This window comes from Myotis lucifugus, unplaced genomic scaffold, assembly GCF_000147115.1.
Source record: "Myotis lucifugus unplaced genomic scaffold, Myoluc2.0 scaffold_32, whole genome shotgun sequence".
In the NCBI taxonomy this organism is placed as follows: Eukaryota; Metazoa; Chordata; class Mammalia; order Chiroptera; family Vespertilionidae; genus Myotis; species Myotis lucifugus.
In genome coordinates, this window is record NW_005871080.1 from 5,300,151 (window position 1) to 5,320,195 (window position 20,045).

General features: G+C 35.1%; 1 protein-coding gene across 1 annotated transcript in view; it reads right to left on the minus strand.

Annotated features, from left to right (window-relative positions):
- ARHGAP15 (Rho GTPase activating protein 15) overlaps positions 1 to 20,045 on the minus strand; it is a 650,587-nt gene that overhangs the window by 311,778 nt on the left and 318,764 nt on the right. Inside the window, exons 7-8 of the mRNA XM_006086875.3 lie at positions 14,139 to 14,237; positions 12,530 to 12,659 (exon numbers count right to left, since the gene is read on the minus strand). Of these exons, the coding sequence (XP_006086937.1) occupies positions 12,530 to 12,659; positions 14,139 to 14,237 (229 nt within the window). The remainder of the gene's footprint in view (positions 1 to 12,529; positions 12,660 to 14,138; positions 14,238 to 20,045) is intronic.

Below are 20,045 nucleotides of genomic sequence, written 5' to 3' on the forward strand. Positions count from 1 at the left end.
GAAATACCAATGGGAAATGAGTTCAAGTACCCAAGAACAATAACAAGTGAAAGACTATTATTTTTGCATTTGTAGAAGTAACATGAAGAAGGCTATATATGAGATTGTATGTTCCCAGAAGAGTCAAATGGAATATAAAGAGTAAATAGCATTTCTGATGGACTTTGCACATTAGAACATCCAGGGAATTCATGGATTTCTTCTGAGAAATTGTTTGGAGCTTTGGTTTTTTGTATGGTGGTTTGGTGAAGGCAGTTTATTCTTGGTTTATTTTTCACTATTATTATTATTGTTTGGCTAGAGCTGTTTTTTTGACATGTTCAGAGGTCATAATTTAGCATGTGTGGTACAAGTAAAAGTTACAAAAGAACTATAAATTTTGATTCTGTCTCAGTTTGCAATCATGGGTTAGGAGATTAAAAACTATTCACCATCAAGTCCTGGCCAGTGTTGCTCAGTTGGTTGAGCAGTGTCCTATGCACCAAAAGGTCAAGGTGGTGGGTTTGGTCCCCACTCAGGGTGCATGTGGGAGGCAACCAATTGATGTTTCTCTTTTACATTAATGTTTCTCTCTCTCCCTCTCACTTCCTCTCTCTCTAAAATCAATAAAAAGCATAGTTAAAAATATTCACCATCAAAACATTGTCATGGCATGGCCAATAGAATATTAACCACATACAGGGTTATTTTACACAAAGGCATACTCCATTTCTACCTAAGTAGGTCTTGTCAAAGTCTCAAACACCACGCTGGTTCTGGACTTCCCAAAACCTATGTAGAGAAATTATTTTTGTCATATGGTGGTATGTGTCTCAAACTTTAATGTGCATATTAATCATCTGTTAAATTGAAGATTCTGGCCCAGAGGGTGTGTCTCAATGGTTGAGCATTGACACATGAACCAAGAGGCCACTGGTTCAAATCCTGGTCAGGGCATATGCCCGGGGTTGCAGGCTAAATCCCTAGTAATGGACATGCAGGAGACAGCTGATTGATGTTTCTCTCTGCCTCTATCCCTCATCCTCCCTCTCTCTCTAAAAATCAACAAAAAAATATTTTTAAATGTGAAGATTCTGTTCAGTAGTTTTCGGGTGGGGCATGAGATTCTGTATTTCCTAATAAGCCCCCAGGTAAATACTGTGGCTGTTGGTCCACACTTTGAGTAGCAAAAATCTAGTAGGATTCTGAAATAAGGAAATACAGCATGCAAATTCTGCTGAAAGCCTAGGCATCCTGATATTTTTTTCTCCAAACCACAGATGCAACTGGTATTTTGGAACTGTCACAAATTCTTCCAATACATGTTAAGAAAACCTATCAATATCCTATCAGAAATACCCTTCTCCATTTCCACGCCTACTTTCAGCCTGCATTATGGTACTTGGTCCACTGTGATAGTTTCCTAATTTATCTCCCTATCTCCAAACCTTCATTCTTTTTTTTGCAGTCTCTTTGATATTCTCCACATTTACACCAAACTACTCTGGATATCAAATCTGTTAACATCTCCTGCTTGCATAAAAGTATCTATCACTAGGCTCCCATTACTTAGAGTCAAAATCTCTTAGCATTCCATGAAAGACCTTCCTATATAATAAAGAAGTAATATGCAAATTGACTATCACATCCTCACACAAGATGGCCACCCCCATGTGGGCACAAGATGGCCTCCACAAGATGGCCAGCAGGGGAGGGGAGTTCTGGGCGATCAGGCCTGCAAGGAAGGGCAGTTGGGGGCATCCAGGCCTGCAAGAGAGGGCAGTTGGGGGTGACCAGGCTGGCAGGGTAGGGCAGTTGGGGGTGACCGGGCTGGCAGGGGAGGGCAGTTGGGAGCAATCGGGCTGGCAGGGGATCAGTTAGGTGTCAATTAGGCTGGCAGGGGAGTGATTAGGGGGTGATCAGGCTGGCAGGCAGAAGCGGTTAGGGGCAATTAGGCAGGCAGACAGGCGAGCGGTTGGGAGCCAGCAGTCCCAGATATGAGAGGAATGCCAGACAGGGATCGGGCCTAAACCAGCAGTCTGACATCCCCCAATGGGTCCCAGATTGGAGAGGGTGCAGGTTGGGCTGAGGGACTGCCCTCCTCCTTGAGTGCATGAGTTTCATGCACTAGGCCTCTAGTTTGTTAATGTTCACTGTTCATTCCCAAGGTGAACTCTAGTCGTTTCTCTAATGTTTGTGCAGACTGGGCTCACCAATCTATTGCTGTTCTCCAAACATTTTATGCCAATATGTATCCATTTTTCTCTGCCATTCCTTTCTTTTCAATCTGAAAATCTCCACGTTTCACATCAGCATTAAACTCCAGGTATCTTTTATCTCCCTTTATTGGCTGCCTTCCCTGACTCTCTCTCCGAAAGTCTCCCCTGTACAGTATTTAAAGGGATCACTTTTCAACATTATTACCTGCACTCAAATCCTATCTCAGGGACTACCTTGGATGGAACCCAACCTAAAACACCCATCAAGAGGTCTCACATTACAACCTTTCCCTTCATTCCTCACACATAAAATTCATAATTGGTTTCCTCTCTTCATCTCTTTCATTCAGTCACTTATTTACTCACTCAGACAGTTACTATTGAACACCACTATGTTTCAGATTCTGTTCTAGGTAATGGGCGTGAGGAGGAGTAATTATCCAAAGGACACAGTTTATGTTGTTCAGGCATTTATAGTCTCATGGAATAGAGAGATCCTGGATTCAGCAATGATTGACGCCTTGGTCAGCCAGGATCACATCTCCCAGATATCAAAATCCCTTCATTCAGACATAGCGGACATGGTGGGCATCCAGGCATGCCAGCCTGTCAACAGAGTGTGCTTTGGTGAGACCAGATTTTCAGTATCTTTCAGTTCACTATTTATAACTGTCCCTATATTTATGTGGTATTGATATTTTTACTTTAGTTTAAAAAGCCGTATCTTTATCAACAGATGTGTTAAACTATTTTATTTGATTCTAATATATAAAAATATATATGTATACCTATATATATACATACACATGTATATAAAACAATAAAATTAAATAAAACCCTTCCTTACTTTTAAGTGAATTACATAACTATATAAAAATTCTACCATTGTATTATTTTACTATTTTACACAAAAATGAAAAAAGCATCAGACACAGTGAAGTTTCATCTCTAGAGATTGTAATAAAATGGCTCACACTCAGGAATGGCAACACTGAGCACTCATTCCTCCTAACACTCAAACACCTTAAAGAAACTAAAGGTAAAAGTATATATGATCCCCTAAGTCAATAGAATAATGGAGATATTTTTTAAATATTTTTGGTAAATTATACATTTGTTTAATCTGATTTTGCCAATTGTTTAAATCATTGGCAAAGTGCATTCCTGCTATATTTCTAAAGAGAGAAACTGATGGATTTATAGTAGACAAACAAAAGTCAGGGCTATTTTGCTCACACTACACCAAGTTGGAAATCATTATACATAATATTTATATTATAATATAAATATACAAAGTTCTTAAATATATATTAGATCCAGGATATATATTATTCTTAGAACTAATATCTGTATTATCTTCTTAGAGATAAATATATATTTATCTTATTTTTATATTTACATAATAGTACTCATTATATTTATCTTCAAGTCAGTTTCTGGAAACTTAAGAAACTGGTCCAAATCTTATAGCCAGTATTTCCTGGAGGTAAGAATTATACTCAGATTTTTTGACTCTTAGACCTGTATTTCTGACACAGTCCAACACAACCTTTTGAAGAAAGTGCATACATTTTTAAAATATGGTGTTAAACTAGATTTTTATAAATAAGTTGACCTTAAAAAATTATTCGCAGAGCCTTCTAAAATTGATTAAAACTACTACTTTCCTTTTTTGCATATTACAAAGTTTCTCCTTTTTCTTACTCTAATAGAGCCTTGAAAATTCTAAGAGGCCATAAAAGGGCTTCAAGAGTAAGTATGAATAAGAATAATACTTTCAAATAAAATAGGAGGTTAGAATTCATGACAGAAATATTTCCCTAGTTTAAAAGATATTGAGAAGGTATTAACTTTAAGCAAAGGGACTACTAGGATTTTCCATTTCCTCTTCCCAAAGATCTTAGTCATTTAAATAAACCACCTATTTGTACATGATTCTTGTAGGCACAGTCTATGAGACCTGCATAAAGTATACCATTGCTTTACAGTTATAAGAAATCGAGAGAGAGGTATAAATAGTGATCTTAAAATAGCAAACTAGTTCAAGTAGTCAGGATAAATAAATAATCTATTATTGTTTTTCAAATAAGTTTCAGAAATTCCATCCTCATTTTTAGCACCGAATGAAAAGTATATTATATTGGTCACTTGAATATCCTCATTCATTCATTTACTGCTTTAACATTCCTGACCCTTCATCAACACAGGGGTTAGGGATGTTGACCCCTATAGTAAAAAATCCATGTATAACTTTGACTCCCCAAAAACTTAACTACAAATAGCCTACTGTTGACCAGAGCCTTCTGATAACATAAACAGCCAATCAACACATATTTTGTGATTATATGGATTATATACTTCATTCTTCAATATAAGTAAGCTAAAGAAAAAATATTATTGAGAAAATAGTAAGAAAGAGAAATGCATTTGCAGTATTTATTGAAAAACATTTGCGTATAAGTGGACCCACGCAGTTCAAAGCCTTGTTATTCAAGGGCCAACTGTACTCTCAGACATCATCAAGCCACTCTGCTAGATGCTGATATATAGGCAAAACAAACAGAGTCCTTTTCAGACTCAGGCAATTCAGAATAGACAAAGAGCCAGCTATAATTATCTTGTTATAACACACTTTAGAAATTGCTATGTTAAGATATAGATTGAATATTACAGGAAAATTGAAAGGATCACCTAACTTACCACAGAAGTCTGGGTGTTTCCTAGGGGAGGTGTGGCCTAAGTTGAGTCTTATGGGATGTTAATTTAGCAAAGAGAAGACAGCATTATAAGCACTATTTCCCTGGAACATAAATCATGGATCAGGGTGTGATGGGGAAAAACTGGAGAAGGGAACATAGGTCATAAAGAGCTTTGTACTGAGGAACTTGAACTTGAGCCATTCCAATGCAGTAATTTGATTAGAATTCGTTCTTCACCTTTGACTTCAGCTTTGGAGGACCCCATCTCTGGTGGCACTAACCCAGTCCTACATTTACTATGAGGGAATTGCATCTGTTATTTTGCCTCTATTTTTTAGACCAATTAAATTTGTATATAAAAAATGAATGTAGTTATTTATTTTAGGGAAATTGGGTAACAGAAGTATTTGGCTTCAGGTTCTATTTAAAAAATCAAATAAAGATTAAATGACAGATTGACTCAATACCTCTCCTACTTTGGGATGGAAGAAATACCTGATTTTCTTTACATGGATGTGAGCTTTACTATGAAGAGAAATAAACTTGTTCCAAAAACAATCTCATAGATTATATGTTTACAATAAATATTTTTTTCTAAGTATACTATTAGGCCTATTTGGGACACCCAAATAAATGTACTAAAAAGCAAATTACTTTCTCTTAGGATTTTGAAGAACAGAAGCATTTTTCCTATACTGCAGAAACAAAAGGAATACACCAAACAAATCCTATATACAGAAGGATGTGATCATTACATTCAAAGGAATGTTTTTCTCTGCACAGGGATTCACTGTCAGAATGCCTCAAACCTCATGTTTAACTAAAATACTTTAAACTTGGTATGACAAGAGTGAACAGATATTGTATGCCTAACTTTACAAGTAAATGTTAATATATGCCTATTCTAGAGTCATAGAATAAAGAGGAAAACTTTCAGAGGAGATCAAAGAGCATTTTTTCTATTGTTTACAGTCACAGTAGTGTATTAATGCTAACGAAATATTGCTCGAGAGTTAGAGCAAAGAGCCCTCTGGACTTGGCCTGTTATTGAAATAAAAATGCCATTTGACCTAATGAAATGAGAAATTGATTAAATGCAGTTCATCTAAGGGTAAATATGGTCACCAAGTTACCGCCAGGGTCAGGAGGAGATGGGGTGATCTAGTGTTTGAGTGCTGATGGGGTTAGATAGACTCTCAGAGTGGCTGAGGCTACAAGATACATGACAACGGACACCCACAGGTCAGAAGGCAAGATCATCCCCTTGGATGGGAAAGAAGAGATTAATCAGAACAGTCTTTGCTCAGCTAATAACAAAGTCCTATCCAATGATTCACGGAAAACTGAATGTTTTAAAGAAGCTCCAACCTCTGGGTCCCAGGAAAGTTGGGATTGCTGCTATCTGGGGAACACATTTCAGAGCAATCGCTGTGGTCACACACATCAGTGAAGCCCGGGACCTTCATGAATAACATTGTTTGACAAAGTAATTCGGATGCCTGATTATCAAGTGTGTGTCTAATCTTTACTTGTTTTTTTCTCATGATATTTAAATCCCTCGGCTTTAGCAACATGAATTTTTATTTAGAACTTGACATTTTTCCTCACAAACTAGAATATTTTGAAATAAAAACTTCCCTTAACTTGGGGAACACAATACAGAAGAGAACTGAGCCTCACTGTTCCTTAGATATTTGTCTGTCTTATAACTAGTAAAACAAACTTATTTATTTTTACATTTCAGTGCAATCATTTGTTTTCTCAGAGGGACATTTTATGAAACTGGTGCCAGGGTGGTAATATTGATTTTAAAAAAATCTGATGACTGACCATCCTACCCAAATCAGAAACCTTTGTCCCTTTGACAACACAATAACCATAATTTCTACAAAAATTATGAGCTTTTTGTCTTTTTCAGGTAAGATTTATTCTATTTCTTCAGCACTAGATGTAATTTATTTCTGCTAGTTTAATATTGTCTTTATTTTCTTGACAGATGGCTTATTCATCTTATTATTTTCATGCACTGGCAAGATTAGTTTGTTTTAAATAAAATACTTAAGAAGAAGAAACTTTAAAATCTGTATTTATGTGAGTCTCCAGAACAGGCTTCAGAATATGTGTTTAAAACAATTGATAATTACATATTTATCCAAGACACTCATATGACTTTTCCATTTGGATAATAATAAACATATTATAAATTTTCTTAATTACATAGTTACCATAAAGGTCACAAGAAATAAATATATTGGCTTTTGGGGGAAAAGTAGGAAAACAAGTCTTCAATGTTTTATATTTAAAGAGGTAAATGTGACTCATATTCAGAAAATTTGATCTTTTCTTAAAAGTTTTGCAACCACAATTAGAAAATATGTATATTCTCTTATTGAGTTATGATCATGAGTAATGCCGTGTGTGTGTGTTTGTGTGTGCACGTGCGCACGTGTGTGTGTGGACTCCAGTTTTTAACTTGTGAAACTTTTCCAAACATACTAAAAACAATAACATCATGACCATTTATATAGACACCACCTAGATTCATCAAATGTTAACATTTAGGACAATGCCAGACTGAATCTGTCATTACACACATTTCTGATAAGAAACATCTGCCCTTGCTGAGGATTCATTCCCACCCATGCTGCCTAAACTTCCCTCCAAGTCCTTTCTCTCCGTATCCACTTTTTCTTCTGGCTGGGAGACAGCATCTCCTCACTGCCACCACTGGAAATTTTTAGGGTTCTGGATTCTCCTAGCCAAAGCCAATCTGAGGATCTTAATTGCTTTAGTGGCTGATGCAGGAGTAGGGGAGAAAGAAAAGAAAACCAGATAGAAAGCAATGCTACTGGGAGGGCTTAGCTCCTAGGGTCAGCGGGGCAACAAACTCAGAATGAGCTGTTCCCCGGAAACAACATTCTAAATGATTGCATAAGGTTCAAGTGCGCTTTTGTGGCTTGTACATGGTTTCCTTCTGAAAATATGTTGAGGTTTGAGCAACCAGTTTACAATTGGATTTTGAGAACATAGTCTACTTGGAGTTATGGATGACCAGTATTATCATTATTTAGACTAGTACAAAAATTAACTGCTTTCTCAAGCAAACTTATTTTCACTTGGCATGACCATAATTTCTTTGCAGGCACATTTTTAAACAAAGATATCATTAAAGATTCACAAGTGTTTTTATTTTCTACATTGTATAAATATCTCAAACAAATTTTTCCATTTCTATCTTTACCGTGCAGTCTGGTACATATACCCTGATTACACACATTACTAAGGGGTTATCAAATTGGAAATCCATATCTAAATACTTTTAGGATTTCACCCAGAACACATTTGTGCTTTTTTATGATAATGTAATAAAAAGGCGGATAAAAGAAAACTCATTTTCTTTTAGTTCTCTTGACTTTTGATGTTATTCTTCTAACTCATATTCATTTTGGGATGCTTATTTATAATGCTAAAATGTTGGTTTTATATAAAAGTAATCTTTACAGTTTAGAAATTGATTAACATGAGGTATAGTACCCTTAAAGCATAAAGTAATACAAACACGTTTTTAAAAAATAAATAAAAGCACATGTGAGTGAAATAAAAAAAAAAGTGCATCTTCAGGTATATCTATTAATGAAAATGAATAAACTACAGCTATGTGTAAAGAAACAGTGAAATGGCTAGATGCTGAATCATTTCCATCAACTGGAACTTCTTAAATGACATGCTCTTCTGGGTATAAAAGAATCAAGAGTATCTCTTGGCTCCCTTCTATTTCCTGGTGTGCTGCTCCCAAGAATGCCCTGGCTGCCATTTTCACCTGGGGAGTCGCCAGGGGAAAGACCAGCTGCTCATATTTAGATTTTTGCAGCTATGGCTCCCATTTCCAGTCCTGGCTCCTTTCCCCTATTTTCTCTACACTCAGGGAGAGGATGTCAAGTATATATGCCCTGCTCCAATCTTCCATCAGGCACCACCATTGGCTCATGCCCTATTTTGGTGCCATCTGCTTGGGGACATAGAGGATAATAATAAGAGCTTTTACTTATTGAGTGCCTGCTGTGAGCTAAGTATTTACATATCTAATTTCAAATTCTCACATGATCCTGCAAGGACAGTATTAAACCCATTTTTATAGATTTAGGCAGTGAAGCCCAGAAAAGTTATGAAAACTCTCCAAGGTTATCTGATGCAGGCTTTATATTTGAGACTTCCTCTTTGCCATCAGTGGAAGACTTGGAAAAAGATGTTAGCATTTTCTTTGATCGACTCTCCACTTTCCATAACAGCCATCCCTGGAGAGCTGCTCTCCCACTCTCATCCCATGCTGGTGTCTTGAATTTCCCACAGTGATTTGGCCCTTACATTGAATTTTCCGGCTTCTTGTCTGTTAGACTCAACTGATATCTTAAAATATGTGATTAGTACTTAATAGTGTTGGCAGGTTAGAATCATATTTTAAAAAGGAAAGTATATTTAAGCACTTAACTTTCTGAATTCACGCATTGAGAGTGCCTATTTTTTCCCATGTTCTACAGGAAAACTGGACAATTAAATGACCACCTGTTAGCTGCTAATGATGCTCACATGCCTTTAAGAAAGTAATTCTGGCTTTATCTGTCTACAATCTTGGCAACAAAACTCGTGGGAACATCAAGGGCACAGGAAGCCAAAGGAGCAAACTGACAATGAAGTTTGTGCTTAGACTACTAATAAGGAAGGAGATAGTGTGAATCTCTAATTCTACATAATTATTTAATCTCAAAAGGGTGACATAAAACAGAATGCATGTTTTAAAAACCTAAGTTTGGGTGTTCAAATCTAGGACTGAGATCAGAGGAGTTTCACACAGCATATTTCCTACTTGAAAAAAATATACAAAAAACACTAATATAAAACATGCTAATCACTATTTCAAATGCATAGTCTGATTTGATACTGTGTGGGTGGGTCAATCATTATGCTTTTCAAATGAAAATGAATACATAAATACTGAATAAACTTAATTCAAAGTAATAGGTGGCTATTAACCTTATCCTACGTTCCAAGAAATATGCTAGCCCTAACGAAGGCTTACAACTATAAATAGCCACCAAAACAAAGAAAAGGAGCATTAAAATTAGGGCTAGCATTAATGAGTAAATGACCCTTTTATTTTAATAGTAAAATCAAAGTCCAAAGGAAACATCTGGTTTTAATTCTTTTACTAATGTGTTTTTTGGTGCCTGTTTAAGTTTACTGATCTCTATGGATCCCATTTTAATATACTATTTCCATTAAGTCAAAGGTTGATAAACTAAATTTACCTTTTATTTATTCTCTTCAATGTAGTTTAATGGTTAAAATCATAGCCTCTAATATCAGATTGCTTAACTTTGAAAATTGTCTACATAGCTTGTTTTTTGTATAAGTTGTCTTAATTTTCTGTGCGTCAGCTTCCTCAGCTATAAAGTAGGATTAATAACAATACCTACTTCATTGGGTTAGTGAGATGATTAAGTCAGTATAAGACAACACTTAGAATAACGCTTGATGAACACTAAGTGCTCAATATGTCCTAGCTATCATGATTTTTGAACTGCAAAGGAAATGATGAATTGAAGGTCATTATACATTTAGGTACATTTTGAATCGAATAGAGTAAATCATATGTGTCTCTTGCCAATAAACACATAAATGTGTCTCTCAATTAAAAATAAATTCTAAAGAGGAGTAGGTGGTAATCTGTCTGTAGGAAAACCCCCCCGCCCCCAGTATCATCTTAAAACATTTCAGGTGACTATTAATGAAGAAAGAATCCATTTGCCTCAATGTTTCTCAAACACAATTTTACAAATCTTCATTTTTTCCAGAGCTCCAAGCTTTAGAAATGTGTCAAGGTTTCCTCTAAAGCAGCAATTATATCTGAGATTCCAGATCTACTGATAATATCCTCATATGTCCTTTATATATACTTCAAAATGGTTATATAATTAATATTATATACTCACAATTTAATTTTAACTATAAAACATTACCTTATCTGATCCCATATGAAGTAGAAGGGGACAGTTACCAGAAGTTAAAGGGAAATGTTCAAATAAGATAACTACAAACTGTACCATCATATAGAAGAATCTTTTTAAATTGAATTGCTAACTCTCCACAACATATTTGCAAAGCAATATGAAGTTCAGGACATTAACACTGATCATGTTAAACTCTAACTTAACACAGCTAGCTAACTAAATATGTATCTAGAAGTTGGTGAAATTATGGTTCAGTTCTTAAAATAATGACTTAATTTTGTAAGTGTGAATCTACTTGAAATTGTCATGCTATTTCTATACAGTGGGGCCTTGACTTACGAGTGTCCGGACTAACGAGTTTTTCGAGATAGGAGCTGTCTCTCGGCTGATTTTTTGCTTTGAGTTGTGAGCTAAAATTCGGGTTATGAGCCAGCTTTAGATACCCCACCACTAGTTGGCACAGCGAACGTCACAGTGAACGCCACAACATCAGCCCAGCATCACGTGTCTCACTCGTTCACTTCTTGATTTGACATACGAGTAATTTGAGTTACAGCTCCGTCACGGAACGAATTAAACTCGTAAGTCAAGGCCCCACTGTGTTTTAGGCTCCTAATTATTTAGCTTTGGAAGATATGTTATTACATATACATAACTTTCCTCTTTCTTGAATATATATATATATATATATATATATATATATATATAGTCTTCTCTAATGCACATATACACACACACACATATCTGGTACATATCTAGATATTGTTAGCATCCCTTCTCTATTACTGAATTCTCCCTAAATTCAAAAGGTTGGGATGTAACTACACTACACTTTGGTGAGAAGAAAAGGCAGAAAAATGGTATATCAGAAGATTGAGGTGGCCCAGTGGATGATCCAGGGAAGGTACTATAGTTTTTAAGACTTTGGGAAATTGGGTTTCTCTAATTCCAAAGATATCTACTTCTTCTTTTAGGAGGTTAGACTGAAATCAACTCTATGAGATAAGTGTACCCGAAACCTTTCAAAAAACCCCTTTTATTGAGGAAGAAGCAGGTTGGGAAAAATTAAGAGATGTACTCAAGATCAGGATATAAGTGGTGAGATTGGACCTTTTAATTCCAAGTTCATTTCTTTTAGAATATTAGAACTACATGTGACCTTAGAGAACATCTACTTCACATTCCATATTTCTAAATCTTTCTGGTGGTCTGAAAGTGTAGAAAGTTGCAGTTTGTTGGTTTAAGTTAGGCCAACTGTGATTGGTCGCTCATACATCTTTTACTGGATGGAAATCAAATAGTTAGCGTACCAAGGTTTGAAGACGCTTGACATTTCCCACTCTTAAAATCAATCACCAATCTGAATACAGTGGCTATTTCTCAGAGATTCAGGTATTGGGGTAAGTGAAGACAGGGACCTTGGAACAATGATTTTCTGAAAAGGCATTACCAACAATGATGTGAGCAAAATGTCCAGACTGCCCTCCCGTGCACAGATCCCTGGCCAGGAAATGGCCACGCATCTGTCATGGGTAGTATGAGTTTGGCTCATTTTAATGCATTTATATTTCATACGCATTGCATTTTGACTAAGTTAACATGAGCAAGTTAGAAAAATACTTACTTAAAGATTTTCTGTGCTCTGGTTTCTGTTCTTTTATATCATTATCGTAATGACTTAGCAAGTCAGTACTGGAGGATCTCTGGATTTTGAATAATTCCAGGTTTCTTGATGGAGTGCTTGGATCCTTTGGCTAGAAACACCAAACAATTAGCCAGAACAAATTTAAAAGGAAGAAAGAATTAAAAAATAATTTGGGGATCTATTTTGATGTTAAATTTAAAAGGATGTTTAAAATAAGATAATTATTTTTGGGATAGGGCCCTATAGAGCCAAGCTTAACATTTAAATTTATAGCAGTTATACATATGGTGCTTACTAAATCCTGTGCATTACCCTAAGCACTCCACATGCATTAACTCAGTTATTCATCACAGCAATCCTATGAGGTAGGTATTCTTATTATTATTCTTACTTTCCAGACAAGGAAACTGAAGCCAAAAGAGATAAATAATTTGTCCAAGGCCACACAGCTAGTAAATGATAGAACCAGGATTCAAACTCATGCAGTATGACTCCTGAGTCCTCCCATAATGACAAACTATGTGTGAGTGTGTGTGTATGTGCTTGTGCATGAGTGCACGTATGTGTATGTGTGTGTGTGTGTGGGGGGGAAAGCACTCACACCTGACTGGAAAAGAACATATATTAGAGATGGAGAAAAGTCATTTTGTTAATTTATATTTTAAAGTTTTAGTCCGAAATCAAAATCATATAATGGGAGACAGAGCTTAATGAGCAAAAACACCACACAGAAAATGTATTTTCCTCTTGTATACCTTATTAAAAGCTCTCAAAAATATTTCTTCCTCAAGATTTTGCAAATATTAGTGTCCTAAAATTAGATGTTTGGTCTAGAATTAGTATAAAATGAGTAGTTTTAAATAATTTGACTCTTTTTATTTATTTTTAAATATATTTCTTTATTGATTTCAGAGAGGAAGGGGGAAGGAGAGAGAGAGAGAAACATCAATGATGAGAGAGAATAATTGACAGGCTGTCTCCTGCACACCCCCTACTGGGGTCAAGCCCGCAACCCAGGCATGTGCCCTTGACTGGAATCGAACGTGGGACCCTTCAGTCTGCAGACTGACACTCTATCCACTGAGCCAAACCAGCTAGGGTTAATTTGACTCTTTTAAAAACATACTCTGAATGTGTGATTTAGGAAGTTCTAGATATGTAATTTTCATGAAAAGAACAATCTAGCTTAATTGAAAGAACAATGAAAATCAGTACTCAGGATTATTATTTACTGGTATTAGAACAGTGATATGGGCTTCAATACAGACTGCATTAACTGAAAATGTAAAAATTCAGTAGTTAATAAGCACTTGTGTGCTTTTTACAGCCTCCAGTAGATGAATGTCCATGTTATTTTATTAAAAATATATGAATGCCCTGTATTTTTGAAAGAATGAAATTCAGTGAAATTTATATCCACAAATCCTGTTTGCTGAAATGTTTTTAGTGGACTCTGTTTAAACTTAAAATAATTTAATATCTCTCAATCCATAGGATCCACTTAAATGTGTGTGTTATATGCCTACGCGATAAGATTTAAATGACTACGTTTTAATTAATAAAGGTAACAGCCAAAACAAATACATACCAATCTGTCAATTGCATTTTTGATAGCGTGGAACCAATCCAATATGATGAAGTCAATATCTGACTGTAGAAGGAACTCATTTCCTGATGCTGTTGTGATCTGAAAAAAGAAAAAAATTGACAGGTAAGCAAAGCAAATAAAATAGATCTCTTACAGTTTAAAAAATATATATCCTTTTTTAAACAAAAAACACACACTTCAATACACTGAAATATTTTCTTGTATTCCAGTAATTGTCTTTCTGGGAACTGGGAGACTAGTATCATTTTGAATTGCTCACTATAAACTGTTTTTTCATGTCATAACAAATACATTATTGTTTTCATAATAGAACGATTAACTCAGAGTAGTTCTAAAGCTGAATTACTCCAACTCAAGGAGAAGCAAGCCAGGAAGTTCAGAATAATGCAGACAGTATCCACTTAAGTCAGAGCCTCAGAAAAAATGTACCCGGGTGTGTCAGAATTCATTCTGCACTTTTGGCTCTTTCCTGTTTGTCTTTTTAAAATCTAATAGTATCTCTACATTTGATTTCCTTTTATAGAGGGCTCTAAAACAGATTACTTACCAAAGAGACTAAATGCAGACTTTTCTAAAAGGTCATTCAAATGAATAACATTTGGATATTTCTACTTTCCTACCATAAAGACCTATCAGAAATTAATAAAGGGCCAATTTCCCCACCACAGGAGTGTATTAGAAATAGAAGTTTATTTACATACTTGAACCTCTCATGGAGAGTATTTATCAAATGAACATTCCCGTTCCAGACTCTCTGGGCTGTTAAATAGTTGGCAATATTTAGCATGTAACTATGTGTTTTTCATTTCAGCGAATCTTTTTCTCCCAAGAACTGTGAGAGAGAGGATGGGACCCTATAGGAACAGAGCAATGCTCTTGATTTCACACATAAAGGGCTACTTAGAGAAGAATTGGATTAGAGTGGTTGTGGGCACGCTTTCTGCATTAGGCCATCAATCTGAACTGTGCAGATTTTCCCTTTGTTTTATTGACTTTTTGTTTCAACAGGAAGATGAACATTTCCCGGCTGCTGTCACCCATCAAGCGAGGCTTCAGAGGTTTAGAGGACTGACATTTCAACATCCTGAATCAGGAGCTAGTCACCTCTCCTCAGCCCGACTTGCTCTAAATAGGAGGTGAACACTGCAGTGTGGCACAGGTTCAGGAAATCACAAATCATGCTTCAGGCTGTCTCCATAATTCTATCATTAAAGTGACAATTATTACCCCGAATAGCTCACTCTGAAGGTTTCAGTGATTCTTATGGCAACATTTAATAACAATGGTCCCAGAGTGTTAAAGTAATCTTCGATTACACACACACATAAATATTCATTTGTCATTTATTTTTAGAAAAACTATATAGAGATGCAACATCACTCAGTACTGAAATGAAACCATTCTTAAGGGAGATGGATTCTAACATTTCACAACTGTAAGGAGAGAGGAACTACTCAAACTATATGCAATTATGAAAAATCAAAGTTTAGAAAATAAGAGTAAATTTATTACCCACACTAGACTTGACAGATCATCAGGGCCAATCACTCTATTTATTGTTTAAAGTAAAATTGCATGTAAAATTTGGGATGGCTCAAAACAGCCCCCAAATGATCTTCTGGGGTTTTTTCTGGTTGTTATTTTTTAAATAAATTTTGTTTGTTTGTTTTAACATATTTTTATTGATTTCAGAGAGGAAGGGAGAGGAAGAGAGAAATAGAAACATCAATGATGAGAATCATTGATTGGCTGCCTCCTGCACACCCCACACTGGGGATCAAGCCTGCAATCTGGGCATGTACCCTGACGGGAATAGAATCATGACCTCCTGGTTCATAGGTTGATGCTCAACCGCTCAGCCACACTGGCCAGGCTAGTCTTGTTTTATGTATCTAGTAAAACACAGTTAAGCTGATGTTTGCCTAATTATCTAAACACCCTTGCAATGTTCTTTACTTGCATAAAATCCCAAATGTTTACTTTATAAAATCTTTCCACAGAAATAGTAATCTAAAAATATAAGGTCACTTCTAACTAACCCAAGAAAACTAGTAATGTCCTCGGCCTCTACCTTAATTCCGAATCTACATGTAAAATATTTTGATTATGTATGTGTTATATCATATCACAATTTGTTAGCATACAAAAAGAAAAATACATTAGCCCAAACATAATCTACAATATATTTCCCTGCCGTTATAAATAAACCATTATTGAAATTATAAAAAGGAATATAATTAGATTTCCTGCATCCTGAAGGTTTCAGAAAGGGCCAATATAGTTCAGGTTCCAGGCTAGTAAGTTCAAACAGTGATAAAATATAAGTACTAAGCAGGGCATTTGCATTTTTGGTGCATTTTATATAATGGAAAGGAGATCTTTTACTGCTAAAACAACCACAAGCAAAAATGAATTTTAAAGGTTTCTTTGTCCAAACATTTTACTGCATTAATCATACATAATCATTGATTTATTAATTCATTTTGGAAAGCTAGATCAGAACTATATGAATGCAATTTCTTCAAAACATACTGTCAGAGAGATACAGTTCACTTCCTTCCTACTGTCTTCCCACTGATCTTTTGAGTTACTAGACAGTCTGGAGAAGTCTGCTACTGCTCTCTACAGTTTAAAAGCATCCACTTCTTAATTACAGTCGGTAATTGACTGTTCTGTTCCATCCCAGTCACTCACAGGAAAGCAGTTTCAAAGTCTTTGAGTGGCAAAACCCACTTAATTCAGGTTCTCCATCCACTTTTTTACATTACCTCTTTAAGTTTTCTGATAAATGATTTTCTTAATCATATTAGAACTTTGAACAATCAATTTTTCAACACTCTTGGGGGAAAAAAGACATCAGTAAAGAATGTTAGTTTTGACTGCACCTTTTGATTGAACAACCCCTCATGACAATCAAAGTGATGTAGAACTAATAACAGACATAAACTATTTGATATTAAGCCATACTAATGTATTCTTTTAATAACATGTTTTGCTTAAGTGACAGATCCTGGGGTGAAGAGGATAAAGACTTTACAGGAAATATAATAAGTTTAGGCAAGAGCTACTGGTTTCCATTTTGCTTAGAAGCCTTTAGACAAATATCTCTTGAAACCCTTTTTCTCCACCAAGTCCAATTTGTAAGGGATATATATATCTTGGCACCAAAGCAATCTTAATGAAATATGCTAATTGTAATAATAGCTATCTTTAAATACCTGTCTGGGGAAATTTGCCCCCAAATTTTCACACTAAAAGAATGATCCATCTGAATTCTTGCTCATAACAAACGTATGCTTAGGAAATTATACAAGCATGTCCACTGGACAAATGTCTAACAAACACATTCCTTAAGTCTTTTTGGTATTAATTCAACAATAGCTTTCCCTTGTGCTAAGAACCTCGGTCTGTGTCCTGGCTTGGTTCCTCAGAAGATGGAGGAGGAATAACCCACCTCCAAACTGCACTGAGAAGACAGGAGAAAAAAATAGTTTTTTAGGCTTTCATTAACAAATGTAACATTATTGTATTAATTGAAAATGCCTTAAAGGAGTTTTAACAAGTAACATTTATGTTTATTGAATATTGTCAATTAGCTGTCACCCTTGCCAATATGGTTCTGGCAATTAGTCTTTCCTATGTTAGATTTTCTTTTCCTCACCTAAGGATGCTCTTATATTTATTTTAGTGACAGAGGAAGAGAGAGGGGGAGAGAGAGAGAAACATCGATGCGAGACATCGATCAGTTGTCTCCTGTACACTCCCAGATTGGGAATTGAACCCGCAACCTGGGTGTGTGCCCTGACTGGGAATCGAACCCATGACTCTCCAACCAAGTGAGCCACCCAGCCATGTTAGATTTTAATTTAAATAAGAAAGTAATATGTAGAATGGTATTTATGCTATTAAAATTTTAATACTTTGATTTAGCAGAATAGAAAAAATCTTTTCTAGAACTTCACATTTTTTTCTGACTATAAGAATAATTGAATTTATTGTTTAGAATTGGAAAAATAAAAAATTAAAAAGCAAATTAAAACTATTTATAGGTTCATAAAGCTAACATTGTAGACATTTTAATTTAGTTATTGACAATCTTTTATAAATAATAATCAAAAAAATTCAATAATGACCAATGGACAACTGTACACTATAGATAGATATCAGTAAAACATATTTGGTGGTTAAATATTGTTGGCTATTCTGTTCCAGTTGGCCTCAAATGCATATTGAGAGACTATCAGAGATGCAAGAGATAATGAGCAATATGTGTTCTCCTCTTTCAAAGTAGCATTCTTCCTATTGTAGAATCAATCCCACAAATAATTATTTGTTTAGGAGACTGTGAGGATGTGTTTCTGCCCAAACATTGTCCTAACTATCAAGGAGAACTAATTAAACATCCACAAAATGTAGGGCATATTGCTAGAAGCTAGGGATACACAGCCCCCACCCTCAAGAGCTCACAATCTGTTTGATAAATAGGACATATGTATAAATAACAAAAGATAAACAACAACAGAAAATGGCCTATATAAAAGTCCCAATGTGAGTGGCACAGACAAGACTCACGTCAAGATTTCAGAGGATGGAGTAATTACTGAAGACACATTTACATCATGGAATTATGCATAAACTGTTGGTCATGATATGTTATTTGTTAAAGGTTGATTGTATTGGAACTTTAGTATATTAGGAATATGAACACTGCCACTTGGTATGCAAAGTGATATCAGCTTTAATGATCTCAAAGCACATAATAAACATCCTTCAAATGCAGCTTCCTTCCACTATCATAAAGTAATTTTGCAAATGAAGAAAATGAAGCAAATGAGAATGTCATTCTATCAAATTGGCATCATTTTAAATGATAGAATTAAGAGATTACAAAGATCTTGATTTCTAGTTCACTAGTCCTCATCAAACAGTCATATACACTCAAGGACTCTCTGCATTTGGAGAAAGGACCATGAGAATTTCAGCCTAGTTGTGAAATTTGGAATACAAACCTTAGGAAAAAGTTGCTAGTTTCTTTATTGTTATACTAAAAACAGCACACTTTTAAAAGATCACCCAACAGCCTTACTCAGATGTATTTTTTCCCTTTTATTTCTCTCAAAAATTACCACTATGCTGCAATGAAAAAGTTGTATCTAAAACTGAATTGGAGCATCCCCTAAACTCCTTAAGATCTTAGTAGAAAGGACTAAAACAATCTCACATTTGAACTAAATAACTTACAAATTGTGCTTAGGGTCAATCTTTGACTATAAACCCAAGGAGAGTTTATTCCATCTTAATGAAACTAAAACTACATATAGGAAATGTGCAATAAAATATGCCAGATATTGAAAGAACCCTAAAAAATGTTAAATGATGTAGCTACAGTGATTTTACAAATAAGTGTATTACTAATTTAAAAGGAATAGAATTTAATTACTATTATTTTTGGAGACACTTTGGACTTCATAATGAAATCATTACATTTGAATTAGCGAATATAAAAAGTAATGTCAAAATATACTAAGTATATTTAAAGTGACTATAAATTATTTTTGTTATTAATTTTGGCCATATCTTTATTAAATCTAACAGCAAGAAATAGAGGTATATATTTTGGCTACAAAATAGTGAGATATAAAGATATAACATTGAAACAATAATAAATTTTTAAAACCTTCATATTCACATATTTTTTCATCTTGCATCACACTCCACATTTGATATAGCTGATCAAATGAAGGTTGTCATGGTTATACTATAATACTTAAATTACTTGGTCTCAAAGGTGTTTATGATCACCAAAGAAATTACATTATCAAGCAGCATGTCTGTCTCAAATTACAGTCAGGTCTGAGTAACTCCTAACATTTTTATTAACATGTC